The sequence below is a fragment of the Colletes latitarsis genome, chromosome 6 (genome assembly GCF_051014445.1).
Source record: "Colletes latitarsis isolate SP2378_abdomen chromosome 6, iyColLati1, whole genome shotgun sequence".
In the NCBI taxonomy this organism is placed as follows: domain Eukaryota; kingdom Metazoa; phylum Arthropoda; class Insecta; order Hymenoptera; family Colletidae; genus Colletes; species Colletes latitarsis.
The window spans coordinates 18,982,153-19,004,490 of NC_135139.1; the positions used below are offsets into that span (position 1 = coordinate 18,982,153).

A 22,338-nucleotide genomic window follows, 5' to 3' on the forward strand; every position below is an offset into this window, starting at 1 on the left:
CCAGAAACGACGGTTTACAAAACGTCCAGCGAATCGACCAAAACGGTTAAAACGTCTTTTACCGGTTTAACGATCGGGAAGGGGTGGAATCGTCGGGTGTTTCGACTCCCGGTTGCATCGAACGCGAAGGGTGAATCGAGCAGATTCCGAGAGACTCTCGCTGAAAGGACGTCAACCGTCAGACGTTGACGGTGACGTCGAGTGTAATAATCCTCGACTTTCGGGTTCGAAGGGCGGCCGTCAATCCGCCCTTTGGATCTGTATTTTCATAAGTCTAGGCCGCGAGAGCAAACACCATATCCCGAACTCGAGGGCGCTCTACAAGGGTTCGAATCTTCCCTCGGCGTTCTGTCTCTCGATCGCGATTGTGGTGGAACGCGACCGTCGACGAGCCCCTCTCTTAAAACACAAGAGCTCGAGGATGAAATTAATTTCGATGCTCGCGTTAATTTATTACACGATGTACGAGTCGTTATCAAGGGTCTGGGGATCCGGAGATCTCTGTTTATAATTATGACAAAATTGATACGCGTGAAACAGTGGTACTTTAATTCGAAACACTTTTATTTCTGTTTTGTAATGTAAGACTCATTCATGTATAAATAAGACGAGTCTCTTATACTAACGTTTATGCAAAGTTTGATCGAAGTCGGTGACAATTGGCGACGTTCCCTCGCAAGTAAAATTGCTCCTACGACGGGACCATTGTAGAAACTCGCGAATCATCCCGATATGGGTGACGCGGCAGTCAATGTGTTAGAGTATCAGATCGTAACATAATTCGCCCTCGTATCTTATGTGTCTCGTCATCTTCTATCCATTCCTCAGGAACGCCTGCTCCCCAAAGTCTCTTGTATTCCCCCTCTTCGATTATCGCAACATTGTACACGATCCATGTTTTCCCTCCTCTGCGTGCAATGCATTCAAAACTCGCACACAATGGTTGGAAATTCGATAACATCTTTTCCCCTGGACTCAACGCGAAGCAGAGATGGATCTCCCATCTTTGTTGCCTTAAATTATCTATTTCCAGTTCATTTTTCTATCTTTTACCGTAACGTTACAACTCCTAACGCAAGTTTCAACAACATTCGAAGCTGAAGGCATAATAACTCCGTAGGGATAGGATAATAATAAAAAAAAAATAGTAAGAGAATCACAATCTCTATTAGACGCTTAATTCCTCTGCCTGCCGTATTCCCGGGTGCGATGATCACCGAGACCGGTGGCTATCGTCATTAGCCCAAGCAACGCGATAAATTTCAATCGGACTCGGAGTTCGCAAGAACGGTTCTCGTGCCGCGTTCCATCGGGACTCGGGGCAAAAACGCTTCCACGGTTCTCCGCCCAGTCCATTAAACATTCCGGCAGCTACGGTGTGGATTTATTTCTTTCTAAAACTGTTATGTAGAAAGCGGTATATAGACCCCGGAACGTCTAACCAGGCCGAAACACCAACCTTCATCCATCTTTCGGGAGGCCGTGGGGTGCGAAATACGTTCCTCGCGAGGCGCGGGTCTCCGGGCTCGATTTCACGAACGAGTACCTGAAAGCCTTTACCCGGGCCAGAAACTCTTGGCGGATACTTTGCAAGTTTCTCGGCCTGTTTACCTGACACGAGGGTGACTCGGGCTGCCGAGTATCTGAAGTCAATGGGATGGAAAGCAACCGGAGCAGAAACCGAGCGGAGGCCCGAGGTTTAATGCGTGGCAACGCGCTACAAGAAACCGAGGGCACCGGGATTCCTCTCTGTTTTTATCGGCCGTCCCGAACGGGCGGCAGAGAGCCTGTTACCGCTGCGAGAATTATGGTCTCGGATGTAAACACGTATTTCTACCTTGTACGAACGGCTGGTCGCGATCTAACCGGCGCACCTCGGGGAAACAACGATCGATTTCTCGTTCGCGACGACCAACGATGTACCCCCCCGTTGGGATTCCACGAGTTTCGTTTTTCCTACCCCGGATCGGTAGAAAACTCGGAGAGTGTCGAGGATACTTACATATGTCTATAGATCGTCCTTTGGAACAACAGAGGATCACTAAGTAGAAGATGAGGCACGTCTGCAGGTAGTCCATGGTGGCGTCGATGGATGGTCCGCTAGCCAATGGTCATCGAACTCTCATAACCGATTCTGCAACAAGAGAGAAATTTTATTTTGCAAAGTAGAACGTCATTTTTCTCCCCCTACGCTCAACCTGTATAGTCCGGGTGGCGATATAGCGAGGTCGTAAACTAAACTCTTGAGAGCCGGCACCTTGCTTGAGGGTGCTTTCTGAATGTTTTTCTGTGTCCGTAACTACGCTACCTTTTTTCATTTAAAGACTCGAGTAAGACCTTTACCTCTAACGATACCTCTAAAAATGGCTTTCTAAAAAACATTTCTTCGTATGGCCTTGACTATGGTCTAAGGTCCTCATCTGCTCGTATTTCTGTCAATTTACTTGTCCCGGTAGCTGGAACATTACTTTGACGCCTACCTGATTTTACGAGCTCGCTATATCGTGGCCCGGACTGTACAGGACAGCGAATCCTAGCAAGCTAGTAATAAGAAGAAAAACCCGATTGCAAAATCGTTGGCCAGGCCGGCGTAAGTTCATTCCCGGGAGAAAGCAATTATACGTAAGGTTTCCGGGGAAGATCTCGTCCGGTGGAGGGCTGGGAACGACCAACGCAGAAAAACAGGCTGTAAACGGCCGTTTCGGGCTCCCCGTGCTTTTCGCCGGGGTGAAATGGCGCGGCTCTCGTACCGGACAGATATACGACCGGTACAGCAGCCACGGACAAAGAGCTACATTCACGCCACCAGCCATTACGCGTCATTATCGAGATTAGGATCGGGAGTTCGGTCGGGAAAAGAGCGAGAAAGAACGCGCGGAGAACGCCGCGGGGACCTTCGGCTGTTCTTCTCTTCGACGAGGGGGCGAACTCGTGTGCAGCGGATGCTGATGGCGCAGAAGAGGGTGGGCCAGGCGCGGCGACGTGAGGGGGAGGGGAGGACTGTACTTTATTCACCGTGGTGCCGTCGCGGCGCGTACCGGGAGGAAAAAAGCAAAGGAGGGTTCCCCCGACTGGAGAGACCATAGGCGAGCCTTCACTTTTTGGCTAATTAACGGGAGTTTCTTCGACTACCGACTACTTTGCGATGCTTATCTGGCAAGTTTAGGGCCTCCCCTCGCGGCTCGCTCGTTATTCAACGGACCGTGAAAAAAATCCCCGGGCTCGATGACGCGTTTCTTTTGCCGAGTTTCGCGTATATCGGGCCGCCATCGCGAATAACGCGCCCGAAGGAGCACCGCGACGGCACGAATTCCACGGCCGACGCCGATTCTTCCATCGTGGGAGAAGAAAAGAGAGGATACACCACCAGGTGATTTTAATGAAGTTGTCCGGGGGATCTTGAGTACGATCTTCGGGGGACGGCATGCTGCTTAACTGCGCATTATAATATACGTGAACCGGGAGGTTATCCTTCTATAAATAATAATTAATCTCTTAGGAGTTGTCTCTCGTGATCGTTAGTGACGACAGTTCCCACACTCGACAGCAGAGCTAGCAAATATTACGAATAACTTGGATGAAGAATAAATCGTGAAAGAAATTAACTTTGTTCGCTTTTAACCAGACAGCTGTATTTGACGACTATATTCGTCATGTGTAAAATTTAGTTACCATTTGCAATTTAAAATGCAATTTTAGCGAAAACTAAAATATATTCGTAAATTTCACTATGTTTAAAATCGTTGGTGATCAAAATGAAATAAAAGAAACAAGTGCGAGCTCTTAAAAGTGGTGGCCACATAGTTAAGTTAAAAATTCTCAGGCAAATAAGCTTCCTCACCACCACGATACACACGTTTCGTCGAGTTTCTGTCTAGGTGGAAAATGCTTCTGAGACCTTCCACTGATAACGGAGAAATTAAAAATAAAGAAACGTTGCCCGCTCGCAGTGTCGTGGTGACCCCTAAAATCGGTAAATTCCATCAAGAGTTTGTCGAATGGTTGCGCGACAGCTCCATAGAGGCGCATAATCGATTAAGTGGCTGAATCGGATTATCCGACCGGCAATTAAGATACCATTCAGCATGAAGCGGTTACGTCGGTACCGGTGTCGAGGGATAGCACGATCACAATGCAAAGGATCGATTAGTCGACGCAGTAATTGAGGTCATAGGGTGCATCCGAGCTCGAGTTACTCGAGTCGGAGCACCGGACCGTGTCGGAGACGTACACTCGTTCCAGGACCGCTTGAATTCATCCTGACGCGTGATTAATCATTGGTCACGGGGCACAGGATCTATTAGAGTCCGTCGCGGTTAACGTAGCGTTAGATTCCCCCGCGTAATATCGATCGTCGCTGATTACGAACGTCGAACGGATTCGGTGTCGTTAGGACGGAGACGTTCAATTGTAAGGAAAAACTTCTTTTCCGAGACATTTCTCTCGCCGGTATTTCGAAGTACGTAATTTAGCGGGAAAATAACGCGACACCGGGAATTCCTCGAGAGTCCAAACTGCTCCGTATAAATTTCGATAGCGGATCTATATGTAGCTTGATCGAGCCCGATGCTGGGACGGGGGTGAGTTTATAGTTGCTAGTTGAAACGGCTCGGTTTGCGCTATTTCCAGCATTGGCGCCGACGTAACGTCTCCTGTAAATCTCCCAGCGATACCGGCCTGGGAACGAAGAAATCACGTGGATTTAGTGGCCCGTTTGTTCCGAGTTCGTACGATACGCACACTGCCATCTTTCATCCGCTGAAACACCACCTTAGGGCCGCCGACTTTTACCACGAGTTCCTACATAAAGTGCCCTTGTATTTACTCTGGACGCTCGATTTCCACGGTATTCCGTTTTTCCCTCCGTTGGAATGGCTCCATCGTTTGGGAGTCTGTCTTTTGTATCTGACCCGTTCGACGTTCGACGTTCTTGTGCCGGGCACAAGATTCATAGTACGAATTAGCGGAGAATGATTCATCGGTGAAAAATAAGCCGCAGCCGTGGAGTTAAGAAATAAGAAAAATTCAAGACGAACGCGATTCGATGCGGTTTCTTTTTATCGAAGACTCAAATTTCGTATATCAAAGGTATTCTAACGAGAAACTAAGATCAGCCCTGGAAGGGATGATGGATCGTGCTGGGTCAGACGTTTCAGTCAACCCACGCGAGATCTTCGACTCAGCAAAAATTAATCGATCCACGTTCTCCTCGCTCATGGTACCACCAGAGATGCCAGACGGAGCCCCGGGTGCACCTCATTCCATTTTCCCACACTATGCCAGATCACGCGTTGGTAAGCTCGTAGAAATCGCGGAAATTCTTAGGAATGACGTCACTGCAGGCGGTGGCAAAAATTCCGGTGGAATTTGAAAAAAAAACTTTAAGCAACCCCTCCCCCTTTCTTTTCTGGTAGCCGCGAATTAAGAAACGGCGGGAGATTTTTCGTTTGTGAGGAGATCAGACATGAGCATCGCAGCGCGTGTGAGAAAGTGAAATGAGATGTCTTTTCAACCTGAAATTGATATTTCCCTTTTTTTAAAAAAATAGATCGTATTTGTACTGAGTCGAGAACTCGAAAAGAGAATATTATACGAGGGAGAGATTTCCTCCGTTGCGAATTACACACACGCACCCTGCACGACTGTCAAGAGCGAAATAACTTTTACCAGATTTAGTTTAATAAAGAAAAAAAATGAAATCGAGACGCTATTCGTCTCGTAAGTTTCCATGCAGGCCCCCGTCGGATTCTCGTAATAAGTCTGGCCCTATTAATTCGAATGCAATTAAAATTAAACAAGTTCTTCCGCTCTCGAGAACGTTTGCACGGTCGTTTTACAGAAAAGTCGCGATTTTCTTGAAAAGATACACTCCCGTAATGGAAGTCCGCGGTAGAAGGTACAGCACTTGCGTACAGGCATATAATCGAGCGTACACCGTTGCATCCCCGCGCTACCGACGTTTCTGGATCGTTAACCGGGGTTCGTCGGGAAACTCTCGAGCGCAGGCGAAAAATTTGTATCCAAACTAGTTTCCCTCCACCCTCGAGTGGCTTCGCCAGCGGTGAAAAATATGACGTGAGCCCGCCATCGATAAATCCTGGGAACGTCGGATTAGAAGCCGCAAGTTTTTTCAATAATTCCCGGCGAGCTTAAAAATCGCCGAGCAACGAAAGCTGCGATGAACGACGCGAACGTTAGTAAAAATGTAACGAGAACCGTTTTTCGACCTGAAAAATACCGGACTTCGATGAAACTTCGCGAGAACATTGAATCGCGCTCTTCCCCCTGCTCCGGCAATTTGACGAAAGTGAAATTATTTCTACAGGTTCGCGCAATTTTTATCAGCCTCGAAAGTTCTTTTAAAAATAGAACGTTTTAGTAATAGGGAATTAAGCGACAATTTATTTTCATTGATGTTTCATCGACAACCTCTGAAAAGCGAAAATATGGAATTATTAGGGGTGTGCGAGGCCTCGAAAATATCCAGATCTCGACGTTTGAGATGAGACGAGTGTTGATTAGTACGATGCCATTTAGTATATAATTTAATGTATTGTCGGATTAAACAAATTTTTATTGTTGAAATATTATTGTTGAAAAATTCGGTTTAGTAATTATTCTTGCTAGTATCGATAAATATTACAAAGAAATTTAATTTAAATCGTGCGGTTGTACGGAAAGGATTAAGCGTGGAATCTTACCGCGATAAATTTTCGCGGAAATCGCAATTTTCTGGTTGAAAAATCTCCGCGACGAGCCAACCGAGAAACAAAATACCTTGGAGGAAACGCGTCGGCGTATTATCCACGGCGAAGGTTTTCGCGCGACTAACGATTCCCGGATCGTTAAGCACGGCTCGCGGAACGAAGTACTCGAATTCGGTCGAGAAAACACGCGGCGGGCGGCAGTGTTTCCCCGTTTCCGCGGCGGGAAAGCGCGCGGTCCTCCTACCAGAGGGATTTACGACGCCGCTGGAAAGAATTAGTCGCGCGTGGCGCTCTTTGAGTAGGCGTTTCCATCGTGCGGTCGCATAAATTTGCGCGCGAATTCGCGGAAACACGGGATCCGCGAGCGCCTGCGCGCGCGCGAGCCTCTCGAGTGGCCAGGCAAATTAAAACTCGACGAAGTCGTCCTCGCGTAATTGCCGGGGCGCGCCGCGACTTATTTTCGTAGACCCTCTCGTGGCGACGCCGACGCCGACGCCGACGCCGGGAGAATTCGCGACGCGGGTGGGTCCCCGCCGCTTTCATACGCGAACGCCGCGAAAGGTGGAAACACGTGCGTCGCGACGACTTTCTTTTACGCAGAAGCGCGCGTACGTCGCCTAAATTCGGCCTCCAGTTTGTCGATATCGTATAAATATGTCGCGCGACATATTTAACACAACACTTAACCTACGATTACACTACACTTAACTACTAAAAAGCGTCTATTTGCGCGTAAGAGTAGGTTTGCAATTTTATACTAGTATGCGTAAACACGAGAGGGGTCAAGGTACTTTTAGAATATTTTGTACGCTTCCGTAGACGGTTTCTCAGTTCAGGGAAATAGGTATTGTTTAATTCAGGGATTAACAGTTGAACTATGAAAGCTGAAAATGTTGTTATTAAAACTCTATTATTACTCTCGGTCTGTGTGCTCGCTAACCAGTTCCAGGGCTCAAAGAAAATTACCTCGTTTCCTAAAGCGCACGGAGGCAGACTGACTCTTCCCACTCCGTACTCCCAACCCTTAAGGACTCTCGCTGGAACGTAGGTACAAACGCACACACTCGCAGTTACCACTCAACCGCTCTGACGCACACATTTCTCGAAACTTTGCTTCCAAACATTTCGGTCTCGCTCTTTCTTGGAAAGCTATATCGTTTCTACGATACTGGTGAAGATCTAGCGAGACTGGTTTTTCCTTTGACGCTGCACGAAATCAATTATCAAATTAGGAAGAGTTCGAGCACTGGTATTTTCAATATCGATAAAGTAATAAAAGAAGCAGTTACTGTCGCGAATAAAAATACCCAAGCCACTCAAAACATAGTTTATATTCGTGGACGAGAAACGAATTCAATTTGTTAATTTGATTCGTCGGACGTATCCCTTCGAATGCAAGCCTCTTAAAGGGTACGCCTTTGATGGCGTCGTCAAAATTCAGATTGGACGGAGCGAGAGAGCCGAAAGTGGACGCCGTCGCGCGGATTTTCCTACGACGCAAATAGCATTTCCACGGAGCACCGGCGGCGGTCAACCGAGTCACTTACGCTTTGCAGTATCTTGCCGGAAATGCAACGAGCGCTCTCTCCCCGCCCGAACGACGCAGGATGTCGCCTCAGAGAGACGTACAAACAGGTTTTACGGCCGGCCTTTCCATGAAATCAGAAGCCAGGCATCGTGCGTCCCCGGACGTATGCCGTTCGCTTCAAACAGGATCTATAAAATTTACAGAAGTCCAAGTCTCTCGTTCGACCTTCGTACATCCGGCCATTCTCGTAGCGAAGATAACGGGTGAAAATGGTCGTCGTATCGACTACGGGGGACATCTTCGACGTCATTGGCCCGTAAACTGTATCGCGACTCGAAAAAAGCATCGTTTTCCGTGCTCGTAAAAATCTATGCCCGTAGATGGAGATCGCGCGGACTCACGACACCCTTTTCGAGATGTTCGGTCTCCTCGACTCGTCGCGAGCACCCCGGAGCACAGATGCCAGAAAGGCACCGAAGGTGCTCTCTCACACATGCCAGATCACGCGTACGTGAGCTTGTGAAGTTTCGAAAAGTCGACAAAGGCAAACTGACGCATGCCCTCTTTCTCGATTCTCCGAAGTTGCCCGAAGTAAGTTCGGACCGTCTCGTGGGAGTCGAGAGAGAAAGGCTCACACTTCCCTTCTCGCTCTTGAACAACTAATATCCGACCTCCCGTCAACAGGTCTCCACTGGCCTCTGCTGACCGCTGCTGACCACTCCTGGAATTTCTGACAACGTATAACGATTACGACTGGCTACTGTTAGCCTCTCCCAGCCTCTGCTGGCCTCTGCTGACCACCGCTTATATTTCTGACAACGTATAACGATTACTACTGACTACTGCCTGCCACTGCTAGCCTCTGCTGACCACAGCTGACCACCCCTGATGCTTCCGACAACGTATAACGATTACTACTTGTTACTGCTTGCCCCTGCTGGACTCTACTTGCCTCTGCATGCCTCTGCTGGCCTCCGGTGGCCTCTGCTGACCGCTGCTGACCACTGCTGACCACCGCTTACATTTCTGGCAACGTACAACGATTACTACTGACTACTGCCAGCCTCTGCTGACCTCTGCCAGCATCTCCCGACCTAAGCTGGCCTCTGTCAACGTCTCCCGACGTCAGCTGACCATCGCTGACCACTGCTGACCGTTGCTGACAACTTGTGACATGATGTCATATAATATAATATGTTTATATGTATTAAAGTTTTGTATAATGTAAATCTATGGCAATAAATGATATAATTTCAAAGAATTCTATGTATTCTTATCATTTTTTACCCCTCTTTCCCTCTCCAAATGAAATGACGTCATTTCTAAGAAATCCTGAAAATTCTCGGCTCCCTGAAACTTACCGGCGTCCCTGAAACTTCACGGAATCCCTGAAATTTCCAAGAAGTTTCAGGCGGTGGCTAAAATTCCGGCCTGAATTTTTCGGCAAAATTTTAAAGAGCTATTACGTAATATTGCGTAATATTACGTAACATTACGTAATAGCTCATTAAAATTTCTTCGGCCGGAATTTTTCGGCAGAAATTACATAATGTTACGTAACATTATGTAATATTACGTAATATTACGTAACAGCTCTTTGAAATTTCTCCGGCCGGAATTTTTCGGCAGAAATTATGTAATGTTACGTAATATTACGTAATATTACGTAATGACGTCATTTCCAGGAATTCGCAAAAATTCCTGGCGGCGGGAAATTTGAAATCTTTCCAGGGAGAAAATTTTAAAAGATTCGGAGTGTCTTATAACTAAGAGAATGATTTCGATAGGAAAAGGAGGGTAAAAATGATGAAAACACATAGAATTCTTTGAAATTATATCATTTATTGCCATAGATTTACATTATACAACACTTTAATACATATAAACATATTATATTATATTACATCGTGACACAATTTGTCAGCAACGGTCAGTAGTGGTCAGCGATGGTCAGCTGATGTCGGGAGATGTTGGTAGAGGTCAGCAGAGGGTGGCAGTAGCCAGTAGTAATCGTTGTACGTTGCCAGAAATATAAGCGGTGGTCAGCAGTGTTCAGCAACGGTCAGCAGAGGCCAGCTTAGACCAGGGGACGCTGGCAGAGGTTAATAGAGGAAGGCAGGAGTCGTAGTAATCGTTGTACGTTGCCAGAAATATAAGCGGTGGTCAGCAGAGGCCAGCAGTGGCAAGCAGAGATCACCAGGGGCGAATAGTAGCAAGTAGTAGGCGTTATATGTTGTCAGAAGCATCAGAGGTGGTTAGCAGCGGTCAGCAGAGACGAGTAGAGGCATGCAGTGGCAAGCAGAGATCAGCAGGGGCGAATAGTAGCAAGTAGTAATTGTTATACGATGTCAGAAGCATCAGGAGTGGTCAGCAGTGTTCAGCAGAGGCCAGCAAAGGCATGCACAGGCAAGCAGAAACCTGCAAAGGCAAGCAGAGACTTGTAGGGGCATGGAGTAGTAAGTATTAATCGTTATACATTATCAGAAATACCTGGAGTGGTCAGTAGCGTTCGGCAGAGGCCAGGAAAGTTCAGCAGAGACAAGCACACGCTGACAGAGATCAGCAAAGACCAACAGTGGTTAGCAGAAGTCAGTAGTAATCGTTATAGGTTGTCAGAAATATAAGCGATGGTCAACAGAGTCCAGCAGAGGCAAGCAGTAATCAGGATCAGTCAGTAACAGTCGCTTCGGGCAGCTTCGGAATAATCGAGAAAGAGGGCATGTGTTAATTTGCCTTTGTCGACTTTCCAAAACTCTACGAGCTCGCGTACGCGTGATCTGGCATGTGCGAGTAGGGCACCGGGTGCTGAATCTGGCATCTCTGCCCCGGAGCCTTTGATCGGTTCACCGACGTTTCGCAAATGGCCACGATCAAGCATTCTCGTGGTCATCGGCGTTTCCAGCGTGCGAAAAAAAGAGGAACGCCGCTGCGAGCATGGCTAATTACGAGGGCTCCCTTTGACTACCGTGTGCTGTTAGCGCGCTCAACGCTGCTGGCGCTGATGTTTATCTTCGAACGCGACCGATGGGGGCCCAAGATGGCAGAGTATCTGCCATTTATTCGATGCTGGAACCGGTACGCTTCTGCCGGCAGGACGAGAGAAAACGACCGCGTCGCGGGTCGAGCCTCCGGGGATATCTGCATCTCGTTCCACTCGCCTGGACGCGTCGCGACGCGGCGCGCGTTCTGGAGCCGGTTTCGTATTAATTTCGAGCGCGGTCTGCGTAGCTTCGGGTGACCACTTCGTCTTCCATCGGTATGCGCGTGCTCACGGAGCCAGAACGGCTCTCGCACCCTCGGCGAGACTTGGCCAACAGGGACCAAGCGCAGATTTAACGACGACGTCCTCCCGGTATCTAAATCAGAGTCATCCGACCCACATAAGAGACGAGAAGAAGCCACGCGAACCGACACAGTTAAAATTATTTCCACCCGTGGCTCATCGAATGGTACACGTTAACGATAAGGTAACATTTAACGCTCTTAACTCTTCTCCGTCGTGCGTCATTACTTACGGTGGTGATTATTTAAATGAATATAAAATAGACGCGTTCAATTTACGAATCATGCCTGGAGTTCATTTTAACACGTCCACTGCCGGGCGAAAACCGTGCAATTTTCTGCAAGAATAAAATTTTGATTTTAAACCATTGCAAACTCCATTAAAATACGCAAATCCTATCCAAATTTATTTTCCTCGACATCTCAATTCGAGAATTAATCTTTCTAGTTTCGCGTGACGTGACAGTCAAAATGTTAAGAATCATTACAGCCACTTTCTCGTCGGTCTACGGTACAACCACACTACTTGGATAAAACTCAGGTCCGGATAGTTGCATATATCGAATACGAATCGCTTCCAAGCATCGACTGGTCATCCACCGTCGTCCACCGATCCATCTTGCGCTCCCAGCAACTGTTGGAAGTTTCGACGAGCGGCAAGAGGAAGCCAAAGAGAGTGGTCTCGGTTAAGCAGACAAAGCGGAGCAATTTGCGCTTTTCTCCGGGCGGTGGATCGACGAGGCCATGGAAATTCGGAAAGTTTCGTAAACGGTAAGGGCTCCGGCGGACCAAGGTCCGAGCGAAAGAATCGACCGGGGAGAATTTCTGCCGGTTTGCCCTGTCGAGGGGAATTCCTTCCACCTCCTGGTGACCACTCGGGAGTTTCACTTTTGAGAGCCCGAGAATAATACCTCGTAAAGGATTTTCCTTCCAAGAATCGGTATGAAGAACAAGACTCTCCAGAGAACACGGTATTAAAAGTAAGGAGGCTGACCTTTCGATCGACGTGGCAACTTCGCGAAAGCTTATTCTCTTATTCTCGATATCGACTCTCGAGAATTAAGCTCTCGAGCGAGTAACAGGCTTAATACACCGGGCTCTTTTTCACGCGAGAAGTTGCCTGGGAAAGAACCCTCCTCTTCGATGGAGACCCCTGCAACAAAGTCTCTTAATTAAATATCAGGCATCGGTATACTTAGCCTCTACTAACGGTTGGGTCGTCACGAAAGCGATGGAACGAACGATCCCTGACTGTCACCATCACGAAGTTACGATGCTTGAGCTACCATTCTGAAGATCGTCCGAATCGCGGAGTGTCACTTATCTTCGAATTACCCTCTCAGAAATTCGCGAACCGTTTCAGGGTCGTTGAATCTTCGATAGGCTCCTCTCCATAGACAGTGCAAATATTTCGAGCAGCATGTGAAGCACGTAAGTCTAGATTGAACGCGGAGAGTAATCGATAGATATCGGTGTTATTGGTTTCCGTCGACTTGGCAGTGAGTGTCTGTTTTACGTCGGAGCACTCAGGAATACCCGGTCTATAGGAGCCTATAACCTCCTTGATCCGAAGATCACGGACGGCTACCGGGGGGTTATTGGAGTCGGAATAACTATCCCTCGCTTCGTTATCAGAGTTGTAAGTAACGGGTCTGGGAGAGGTACTTCGCTCAAGCGTACGATAACTGTAACAAAGTTTACTCGAGTTGTTCTTACTGACAGTTGATCTGTAATATATGCTGTAACCATAGTCGGGATATACGAGTAAACCTTACATTCATACGCGTTGTTCGCATTTTGAAACATTAAAATTGTCCAATCCGTTCAGAAGTTATGATTTTTTAAACATACGCACGAAATTTTAGGAGAATCATCTTCCATGGTCAGACATTGTATCTTCGGTGAAGAATTTTTTTTCTCGAAAACCCGTAAGATTTCTGGGGTATGTCTATTGACCAAAAATGATGGTAATGAACCCCCGCAACCGAAAATAATTTTTTCAGAATGATTTGAAATTTTTTTTTTGCCAAAAAATTTAGGCACCTCCTGCGCCACAAGTGTCTGTGAATCTTTTCAAATATGCAATCTGCCTGACCTAAAGGTCATAAACGAGTTACCTACCCCCTGGTTCTCTTGTTTAGATCCAGAGTTACACGAACCCTCTCAACCTTTCGTATCGTCCAGAAAAGGTATTTGAACGATATTTTCTTGAGTACTTTCCAAGTACCTTCGCAAGACCATTTTATTCTACTCTGAATCTATATTTCAAACTTTACAATAGACTACACCAAGCTTAGACTCGGCACTGCAGAGTCTCGTGGTCGCCTCCGGTCGGTCGTCTGCCTCTGGACAGGCTGAAATACAATCGGAACGGCACAATGCCAAATAAAAAGTGACGTGGACGGCGCTACAATGGGCCGCGCGAAGGCACGCATCCCTTGCGTAGAGGCGTGTTCGGTGCCGGACTCGTAAAAATCCATTACTACGGCGTTCGAATCTTGTTCACTGTCAGAGAAGGTATTTCGGGAGGATCGAGAGCGGTCGAAGCGCCTGTGGCGTCCCTCTCGTTAGGTCGCCGTTACCTCTACGGGGGGTGGTGTCGTTCATAATTCAGCCGAAATATTCGCCTACATTCTGCGCCGCGTCCCCGAGCCCGAGGACCCGCGTAGAACGCGCTCAGGGGCCAACTTTGTCCTCGTGGTGGTTCGCGAGTCGCACGCAGTGACGTACAATAACGCGGCCGGGGCAAGGTTGACCCTGGAAAGCCAGGTGGAGGTAGAGGAGGTCGAGGCATAGAAGGTGGCGGCGCTGCCAGGAGAAGGGTTGGCTGGCGTCGGCCCTCTGGAAGAGGGTCCGTTGGGGAGGCGGTCGGTGTGCAGCAGGGCCATGAATTATGCAGTTCGCCGGGGGCTAGGGCCTCGCACGATAGAAGAGGAGACGGCAGAACGGCGTTAGCCGAGGTGGTAACGAGCCAGAGGGAGACGGAGACACCCGTTGCACACCTATACACGGGTCCAGAGCCACTTTACCCTTCCCGTTTTCTGCCTCCGCCTCTCCCACACCCGGCTTCTCTCCACCACCACCTGAATTTCACCGTCGCCACACTCCACCTTCGGCGACTGCCGCCTCCTCGACAGTCGCTACGCCGACACTTTAGCCCGGCCGATTGAAATTTTCATACCGACACGTCTGCCGTTCCAGTTTATGTTCCCGAACGAGCGAAACGCCGTGCCGTCGCGTCCCTGTCTTTCGTCTTCCGCTTCTTTTTCTTCCTCCGTCGTTTCCTTTCCCGCTTCCAGTTGCTCTCCTGCTTCTCGTCGAACGTCGTGTTACTCCCTTCTTAGGCGCTCCTCGTCGATCGCTCGTTTCCTTTTTTCTCTATTCCGTCGATGGATCGACGATTCCGCGTTCCCTACCCCCATCATCCGAGTTCTCGTCTTGCCATTTGCCGGCTCGCGCGGACCAAGAGGAGATAATCAACCGGTGGATGCGTGTCAATGGCTCTCGAGAGCACTTCGCTTTTCCACCTTTTCCGTGCAGATTGCCAGCGGTGGGATCGTCGTTCAACGGGATACCGCCGAGGACGCGATCGATGCCCAGACACCTCCGGTAAACTTACATCTCCGATGCACACTTTCTTCGTGAATTTAGATAGCATCAATACTATGTTTACACAGTTTAATTATTTCATTTCCAGACGGTTTCTACCGTGAAAAATACCGAATGTTCCAGCCAGTAATTAGGTCTACTTTATATAAATCTTATAGGTTTCATTTTTTTTTTGTCACTTCGCTGGTATTCGGTTTGCCGCTCTCAATGTGGCCACGGCTTAAAGCAATTATTATATCAGCCTAAAGTTGACCAATTATTATATTTTACCGTACGAATCTCCAATTAGTTTAACAAAATTTAATTCTCCCTGAAGAACGTTTAAAATATTTTTTAAGAAAGTTATCGTGAGTTTCGAAGTCGAGGAACGAAACGTAGGTAAAAGTCACGCGACCGTTGCCGGACGAAAATTGGAAAACTCTTTCCCGGTACGGTGGTTCCTCTTTGCACGCGAAACACGAGCATCGGAATCCGTTCGAGGCTGGTTTTCCCCGACCCATCCGTCTATGCAGCTTTCAACGACGGTCGGTTCAGAGACGGTGCATTAACGAGAGCACGATTGGCCGAGGAATCTGCAGCGACGAGGCCGAGGCTGCGAGTGGTCCAGACGGAATGGAGAGCCGCAGGAATTGGATGGAGTCTCGACACTCCATTGGGAACGGATATCGAGAACAATGCGTACTGCTGACGAGGCGGCGTCGAAGTGATATTCTAACCGAGGTAGAACGTCGTTTTATTTCACCGTTCCCTCAGGACGACCGGTGGCGCATTAGCCTCTGACGCAAATTAATTATCGATTAATAGCTTCCCGTTCTTTGGTCAATTAATCAACGACTACGAGGCCCTCGATTGCTCTTTTATTGCCTAATTAAATCCGCCGAGCAATTAACGTTCGCCTAATGGCCAACACCGACTGCGTCGAACGTTCGTGCGTGTTTTCGCGGTGAAAAGAAAAACTCGAGTACTCGTACCTCGCTGTTTCATTTGCTGGGAAAAGCAACGCCGTAATAAAAGATCTCGCCGAGAGAGAGGAATTAATGACTGGACCGGTCGTCGGTGTTCTTTTGCATTTGCGCGAGAAACACGCGGGTCGGTCATGTCACCGAGATAGCCGCGCCGCTATTCTCATAACGCGTCCTTATTTCACTCGCATTTACGAGCGGTCGTTACTTCGCGTCATGAATGCGATAATTAGATTACACGACATGGGCATCGATGCGACCGATGTCGAAGATTCCGTCCCGGTGCAATAACCATCGTCGTCGCGACAGCGTCTGGCGGTGCAGTCTCGGGGTGTGAAATTTTTAACACGTTTACTGCCGTGTGCAGCGATCTTTATGCTTTGTTACGAACGATATTTATTTCAATAATCAATTCGTTCGAGAAGTCTTCGCTAAAAATTCCCAAATGTACCGCATATTCTGTCAATTCGATCGTGAAAGATACAATAGACACGCGATTTAAATAATTTACCATACAACTAATGCTAGTGCTTCTTCCTTAAATTTTTTTGGTCCCCTTTTCGTCCTAGAAGTCTTTGAGAAGTTCCGTGGCTCGCGACTATTATGCAAACGTTTTTATCTCGGGTAAAGAAACTTTTTTTCCCCCTCCCTGTAAAGGCGCCTTCCGGAAAGTCTGGAAACCGCTAATCTAAAGGGAACGGAGGACGGTGTTTGCCGCTAGGAAGCAACGTACCGTGCGGAGGAAGAAACTTCGATACACTCGAAATATTGTTTCGCGTTGTTCGTTTTTAATCCCGTCCGCCGACAGGGCGAACGGCGCGTAGAAACTCGCGGATAGTCGCAGAAACACGCAGCTGACGCTTGCAAATTAGCTGGCGGCGAACCGCGGGAAAGCAAACTTTCCGAACTCGCGAAACGATGCCGCGTTAAGTCTCGACCCGCGATAGAGATGTCGTAAAGAGGAATAATTCCCTCGTTATCTGTTTTCTAGCCGATAACGCTGCGCCCGAGTATTCTCTGGCCGAAAACTTGGGTTCCGCCGGGAGACCCGACCAACTTGGGTATCTCGATGATTTCTTGAAGGGACGTACCGAGGGACTAACCCGCGAAATCAAACATTTTGGTTCGAAAGACGAGTCGCAGAAAACAGTGATGCAAATATTTGAATATTTTGTAAATAATACGGTTCTAAAAAGATCAATTGATTACTCACATGCGGTCAGAATGTAAATATTCGCCTGAGCTTGATAAACTAACAGTATCTTGCTGGCTGGCCCGTCTCTCGCGAAAGATTTAATGGCCGCGGGGGCTTAATTCGTTATTTGCACCAGCGTGACAAGTGTATCCGTTCGATCGACAAGCACCTATCGATTATCGAAGAGTTATTATTCGCCGCGATGACAAAGAAGATAGCTTCGAACTGGTCCGTACACGTGTACCACGAAGGCGATTAATTATCGAGGAACAACGAGGCTGGACCGCAATCGCGTGCAAGTTATCCTAAAAAGAAAGAAGGATCGAAAGAGAACTCGATGGTATCTGGTCGACCTCGTTTTGTTAGGACGCTCCCCTTCCACCCTGAAACACCCGCAGCGATTTCGTCCTCATAAATCGTTTATTCATGTTTAATGCAGTCCGGTATTCCGACCGCCGTCGAAAGTTTTCGAAGCTCTCAGACGGAAATCGCAGATCCGACAAGGGGCGTAGGGGACGAGGCGACTGGTAGGTGGAGACGCGGGAACTTCGAACAAGGGAATGCTTTTGCATCGGCACGAGGCCTGAAACCGACTGGAAAAAAAGTCGTTGGAAACTGAGGAGTCGAGTCCTGGTACAGGAACGAGTCTCTTCGTCGTCCAACTATCGAAAACCTTCGGTTCGAGGAATTCTTTCGCTGCTGTTTCAACCGCGACCTATTCGTCCACGCCATTGTTAACACGTTGACTGACAGACAAAAAATTGAAAATTTGTCTTAGTACTTATTTTCGTAAAATTTATGAATCTTATTCAAATTTATTTTAGCTCCATGGACTACATGTCAGTCAACTTTATATAGTCTAATATTACACTGACTCCGTTGCTCTCGAAATCAAATAAAACCCTCGAATGTGTGTCGTTTAAATCTTCCACTGTAAATTCTACAGAGATTGTTCTTTAAATCATTGCTCGACAAATTTTCGAAAATTGTGCAAGCGTATTTGCATATTACCCTACTTTCTCCGATCGATGACGGTGTTTCGTGAATTCTTCCATCACGAAAGGACGCCAGGTGTTCTCTGTTACGAGCATTCACGGTCGCGGATAAGGCGAACCAGCGATTACGGAACAATTTCGTGCGACCAGGGGACACGGCGGCGCACGAAATATATTTTTCTTTCGCGATTCGAGGTAAGGAGGACGCGGTAATTAATTTGACCCCGGTGGAAACGGGGTTGACAGTGCGGTATTCGTGAAAGGGGACAAGGCCTGGCTCTAATTTAATAGATCGCCGACGGTTTATGTTTTGCGCCGAGCAAAAGAACACGAAGTATCGTAATTGTTCCCGTGGAATCCGTCGTGTTTGCGCGACGTGCTCGCGGTGGAAAAATTTCCAATTCTTACGGACGATTTGGCGCGCTTTATCGTTTCCCGATGTAAAATCGGGAAAGTCGGGACGCGTTCGCGATTCAAAGAACGATCGTCTCCCTTAGTGCAAATACAGCGTGCACGTGAGTCGGAGAAGCGGAAATTTGAGAAAAAGAGATCCAAACGTGGGGAGAGAGGGGTAGAAGGGACACAGGGATAGGGAGAAGAACAGGGAGAAAAAGAGGAGGAGAGTAAAACGGAGATGTGCACGAGTGGCTCTAATCCGTCCTTCAGCGAGCTTAAGCCCATCTTCGTGTACCGTGCCCGTGGAATACCGTTTAAGTGTCGTCCGTCTGGGGGTCCTTCGCTCGAGTAAATATTTAGGAATTTTTGAAGAGCTCCGAGTGCCTAAGAAAACAGTTTATGTACTTCGTAGGAAAAGAGGGATCCCTCCGGGAGTCCGAGCGCGTCGAGGCTGGAGCAGTTTTCTACTGGAGATCCTTCCTCCGCGATCAAACACGCCCGCGATCGTGTACACGTCGAGGCAGACAGAGATGCGACAGAAAAATAGAACGAGCGAAAGAAAAAAACAAGAGATAGAAACGCGAAACGAGCTTCATTTCGAAATTACCGGGCCTTTGTTTCTCGGGTAAACGCGTTAAGCGCTGTTTCATTTGATCCCGTTGGAATCTCTGCGTGCTCGCGGAAAAAGCGTTTCGGAAAATGCGGGGAAAAGCGGAGCAAAATCGTCCGTGGACCGTTGCTAACAGGATTCGGTAACCGGTATATAAGCTTACCGTTACGACGATCGCGAGCGGGCAGTTTCCGTACGAAGTTGCTCCTCGCGAAATTTATCTCCGCTCACCTGCAACAGAAAAACCAAATACCGTAATTAGCGTCCGGAGTTTTTCGAGCCAACTACTCGTACGCGAACCGACTACCGGGAATATTTAATTCTCCAAACTTTCCGCGGGAATAAACGAGATTCAGGACGAGCTCGTGGAATTAACGTTACGAAATTTCTCTCCGCGATGGGGTGTCTCGTTTCCCTGTCGACGTCGATCGGTATCGCGGTGGGTACGGACCGATTTATTAATAATTAAAATGTTTAGCGTCGGAATCGTCTGCGGCGCGTCTCGGTCCGCCCCATCGAGTCGCAACCTCGCGATCCGACCGACGATAATGACGATAATGCGACGTACAATAAGACGTCCTTTGGCGTTTTAATGAGAAAAGGACGACCGAGTTCTGGAGCTCATTACATCGCGCGCCACCCCATAAAGAACGGGCCAAGGGGGAGGCGAAGAATGACGGGACGCGTGCGAGCATTCGTCGCGGCTCGATCGTTAGGCCAACGCCTGGTAAATTCGCGCGTGACTTTATTTCTGGGTCGCAAGACGTAGATCCTACCTCCTCGATCGCGTACAGCGTATAATAACAGAGATAAAAAAATAATTACGACCCCCCAGGTTCGCGACAATCATCTTAATTACAGACTCATCGTCGTTATTATTCCGTAATTAAAATTCTCTTCGATATCGGGACTCTGTTTAAAGCGTTAATGGCGTAAAACGATATTGGAATACGTTAAACTACTATAACGAGAGAAAAGATAGCTGGACACCGAAAGTGTATTGGAAACAATCTTTCAGAATCGTATTTTAAAAACAAGTATTAAACTTTTCGCAAGTTTTGCAATATTCGAATTTCCGAGTCCTCGGCTAGAGCCCTGGAATTCAATTACCAAAAGTCGATTGTTTCTTTGAAGACCCAGTGGGTCTACGAAGGGTCGAATAGAAAAGTTGAACGTACAGTGGTAACAAGTTTTGTTTCAAAATTTTCCGCCCGGCAATTTCTTTCGGTTCGACTTGCTTCTCGAAGTGCAGCGTGCACCGTTTCGTATCCTAATATTCGAGCACTCTACCGATCTCCGTTCGAACAGACAAAGTTTAATATCGAACGAGCGATCGTTCGATTATCGGGGCACTCGCATCTTCTATATTCGTTTGTAGATTAAATTCGCTCGCTCTTTGCACGGTGGACGAAAAAGGGGGGGCGTGTCCGTTCGTACGCTCGCCCGTTCGAATTGGCTAATGAACGTTTAGATTGGATCACGAAACGTATCGCGGCCCAAGAATAATTAAAATAGCGATCGCCTGCGCCTCGAAATAACGTTGACAATTAGTCTGGCTTTAATTTGGTAAAATTGCGATTCAAACTTTCATTAGTGGCCGACGCGAACAGTCCAAGGGGTGGGAGTTGAGCGCATCACTGAGCCAGAATCATCGAACGGCCGGCGCGAGAAGCAACAGCAATAAACGCTTAATTACATGCAATAAGTAATTAAAGCGATTAAAGTTTATAATGTGATACGTGCAATTAGTAACGCCGACCGTGTAATCGGGATTTAGCGTCGACGAGTGAATCGCGCCAAGTTACGAGAACCGCGTCTATAAAATTTATAATAACGCATGCGTAACGCTAGCTTTTAACGAGCTTGGAACCTGCGCAACGCAACCGGAAGATACGAATTTATTTGCTCGCGTGTTACCTCGACGCACGATTAAAATTCGTCGGGAAGTTCCGCGAATTTTGAAGAAATTAGCACAGCTTCGGTACGGTCGAGACAAAATCAATTGAAGCCATTCTCTCCATCGAGAGACTTTCGGAGCTTACGGAGCTTCTGTCGTTTTGTACTCCGCTATTGGAGCGGAATTCTTAGATTTGTTTATCGATAATCTTACCGCAAAACTGAAAAATTCAATATCTGCCAACCTATTTGCCAAGAATACTTCATTACTTATTAATACTATTCGTAGCATCTATGAACTGTTTAAATAGCTATGTTGTCATTTCTGCCATGACTATCGCATACTAGTGACTAATTTTATGAAAAAAAAAACATGTACGACATATGTTTTTATAAAAACTATACAAAACATGCAGAATGAAAAATATATATTTAAGTTGCTCTAACGATGAAATAAATTTCTTATTACCTATTTCCTAGAAATATATGTATTTGCCTAAACATCTGCAGTCTACTAATTACATTTCGAGTTCCGCGAGAGTATTTAAAAATCCATTTCGTACCCCGACGTAGTTCGAACCGTTCGAAGAACAAAGTTCCGGCCGAGGCTCTTCTGCATAAAATCTGGCGTGGCCGATTCGATCGCAAGAAGAGAGAGCTGGGTTCCGTAGGTTCCATATGCTCGAAGTTAAATTGAATTTTTCGATAAACGTCGGCCCGGGCATCACCTGCAGCAACGAGTCCACGTTCGATCAGGAGAAAAAGCGTAATGACAAAACGTCGAGGCGGGTTAGCTAGAGAAGAAAAAACGAACGATCCCCGTGGCTCATTGCGATGCAGATATTCGAACCGTTCCGAAGGGAGAGACGAAGCGATCTCTGTGCGTAGAACCGGCTGCAGAAGACGAGACGTTTTTATCGCGGATTTCGAGCGACTACGGGGACCGTCGTCCTGCTCGTCTTCGTCGTCGTAGCAGGTAGTCGGTACGTGCGTGCATCCTCAATGAGAGACGTGCGCCCGTTGAATAATGCCGAGAATTCGGGGAAGAAGAAAATAAAGGTTAGACGGTGGTAACGGCAACGCGACGAGAGAACGACCCACCGACAGAAGGGAGTAAGAGGCGAATAATAAAACGAAGAGGAAAATGCACGCCGCGGA

General features: G+C 47.6%; 1 protein-coding gene across 1 annotated transcript in view; it reads right to left on the bottom strand.

Annotated features, from left to right (window-relative positions):
• Positions 1 to 22,338, bottom strand: part of LOC143342554 (discoidin domain-containing receptor 2) — a 150,124-nt gene that overhangs the window by 44,909 nt on the left and 82,877 nt on the right. The window contains exon 2 of the mRNA XM_076766573.1: positions 2,003 to 2,134. Within this exon, the coding sequence (XP_076622688.1) occupies positions 2,003 to 2,078 (76 nt within the window). The 5' untranslated portion in view covers positions 2,079 to 2,134. The remainder of the gene's footprint in view (positions 1 to 2,002; positions 2,135 to 22,338) is intronic.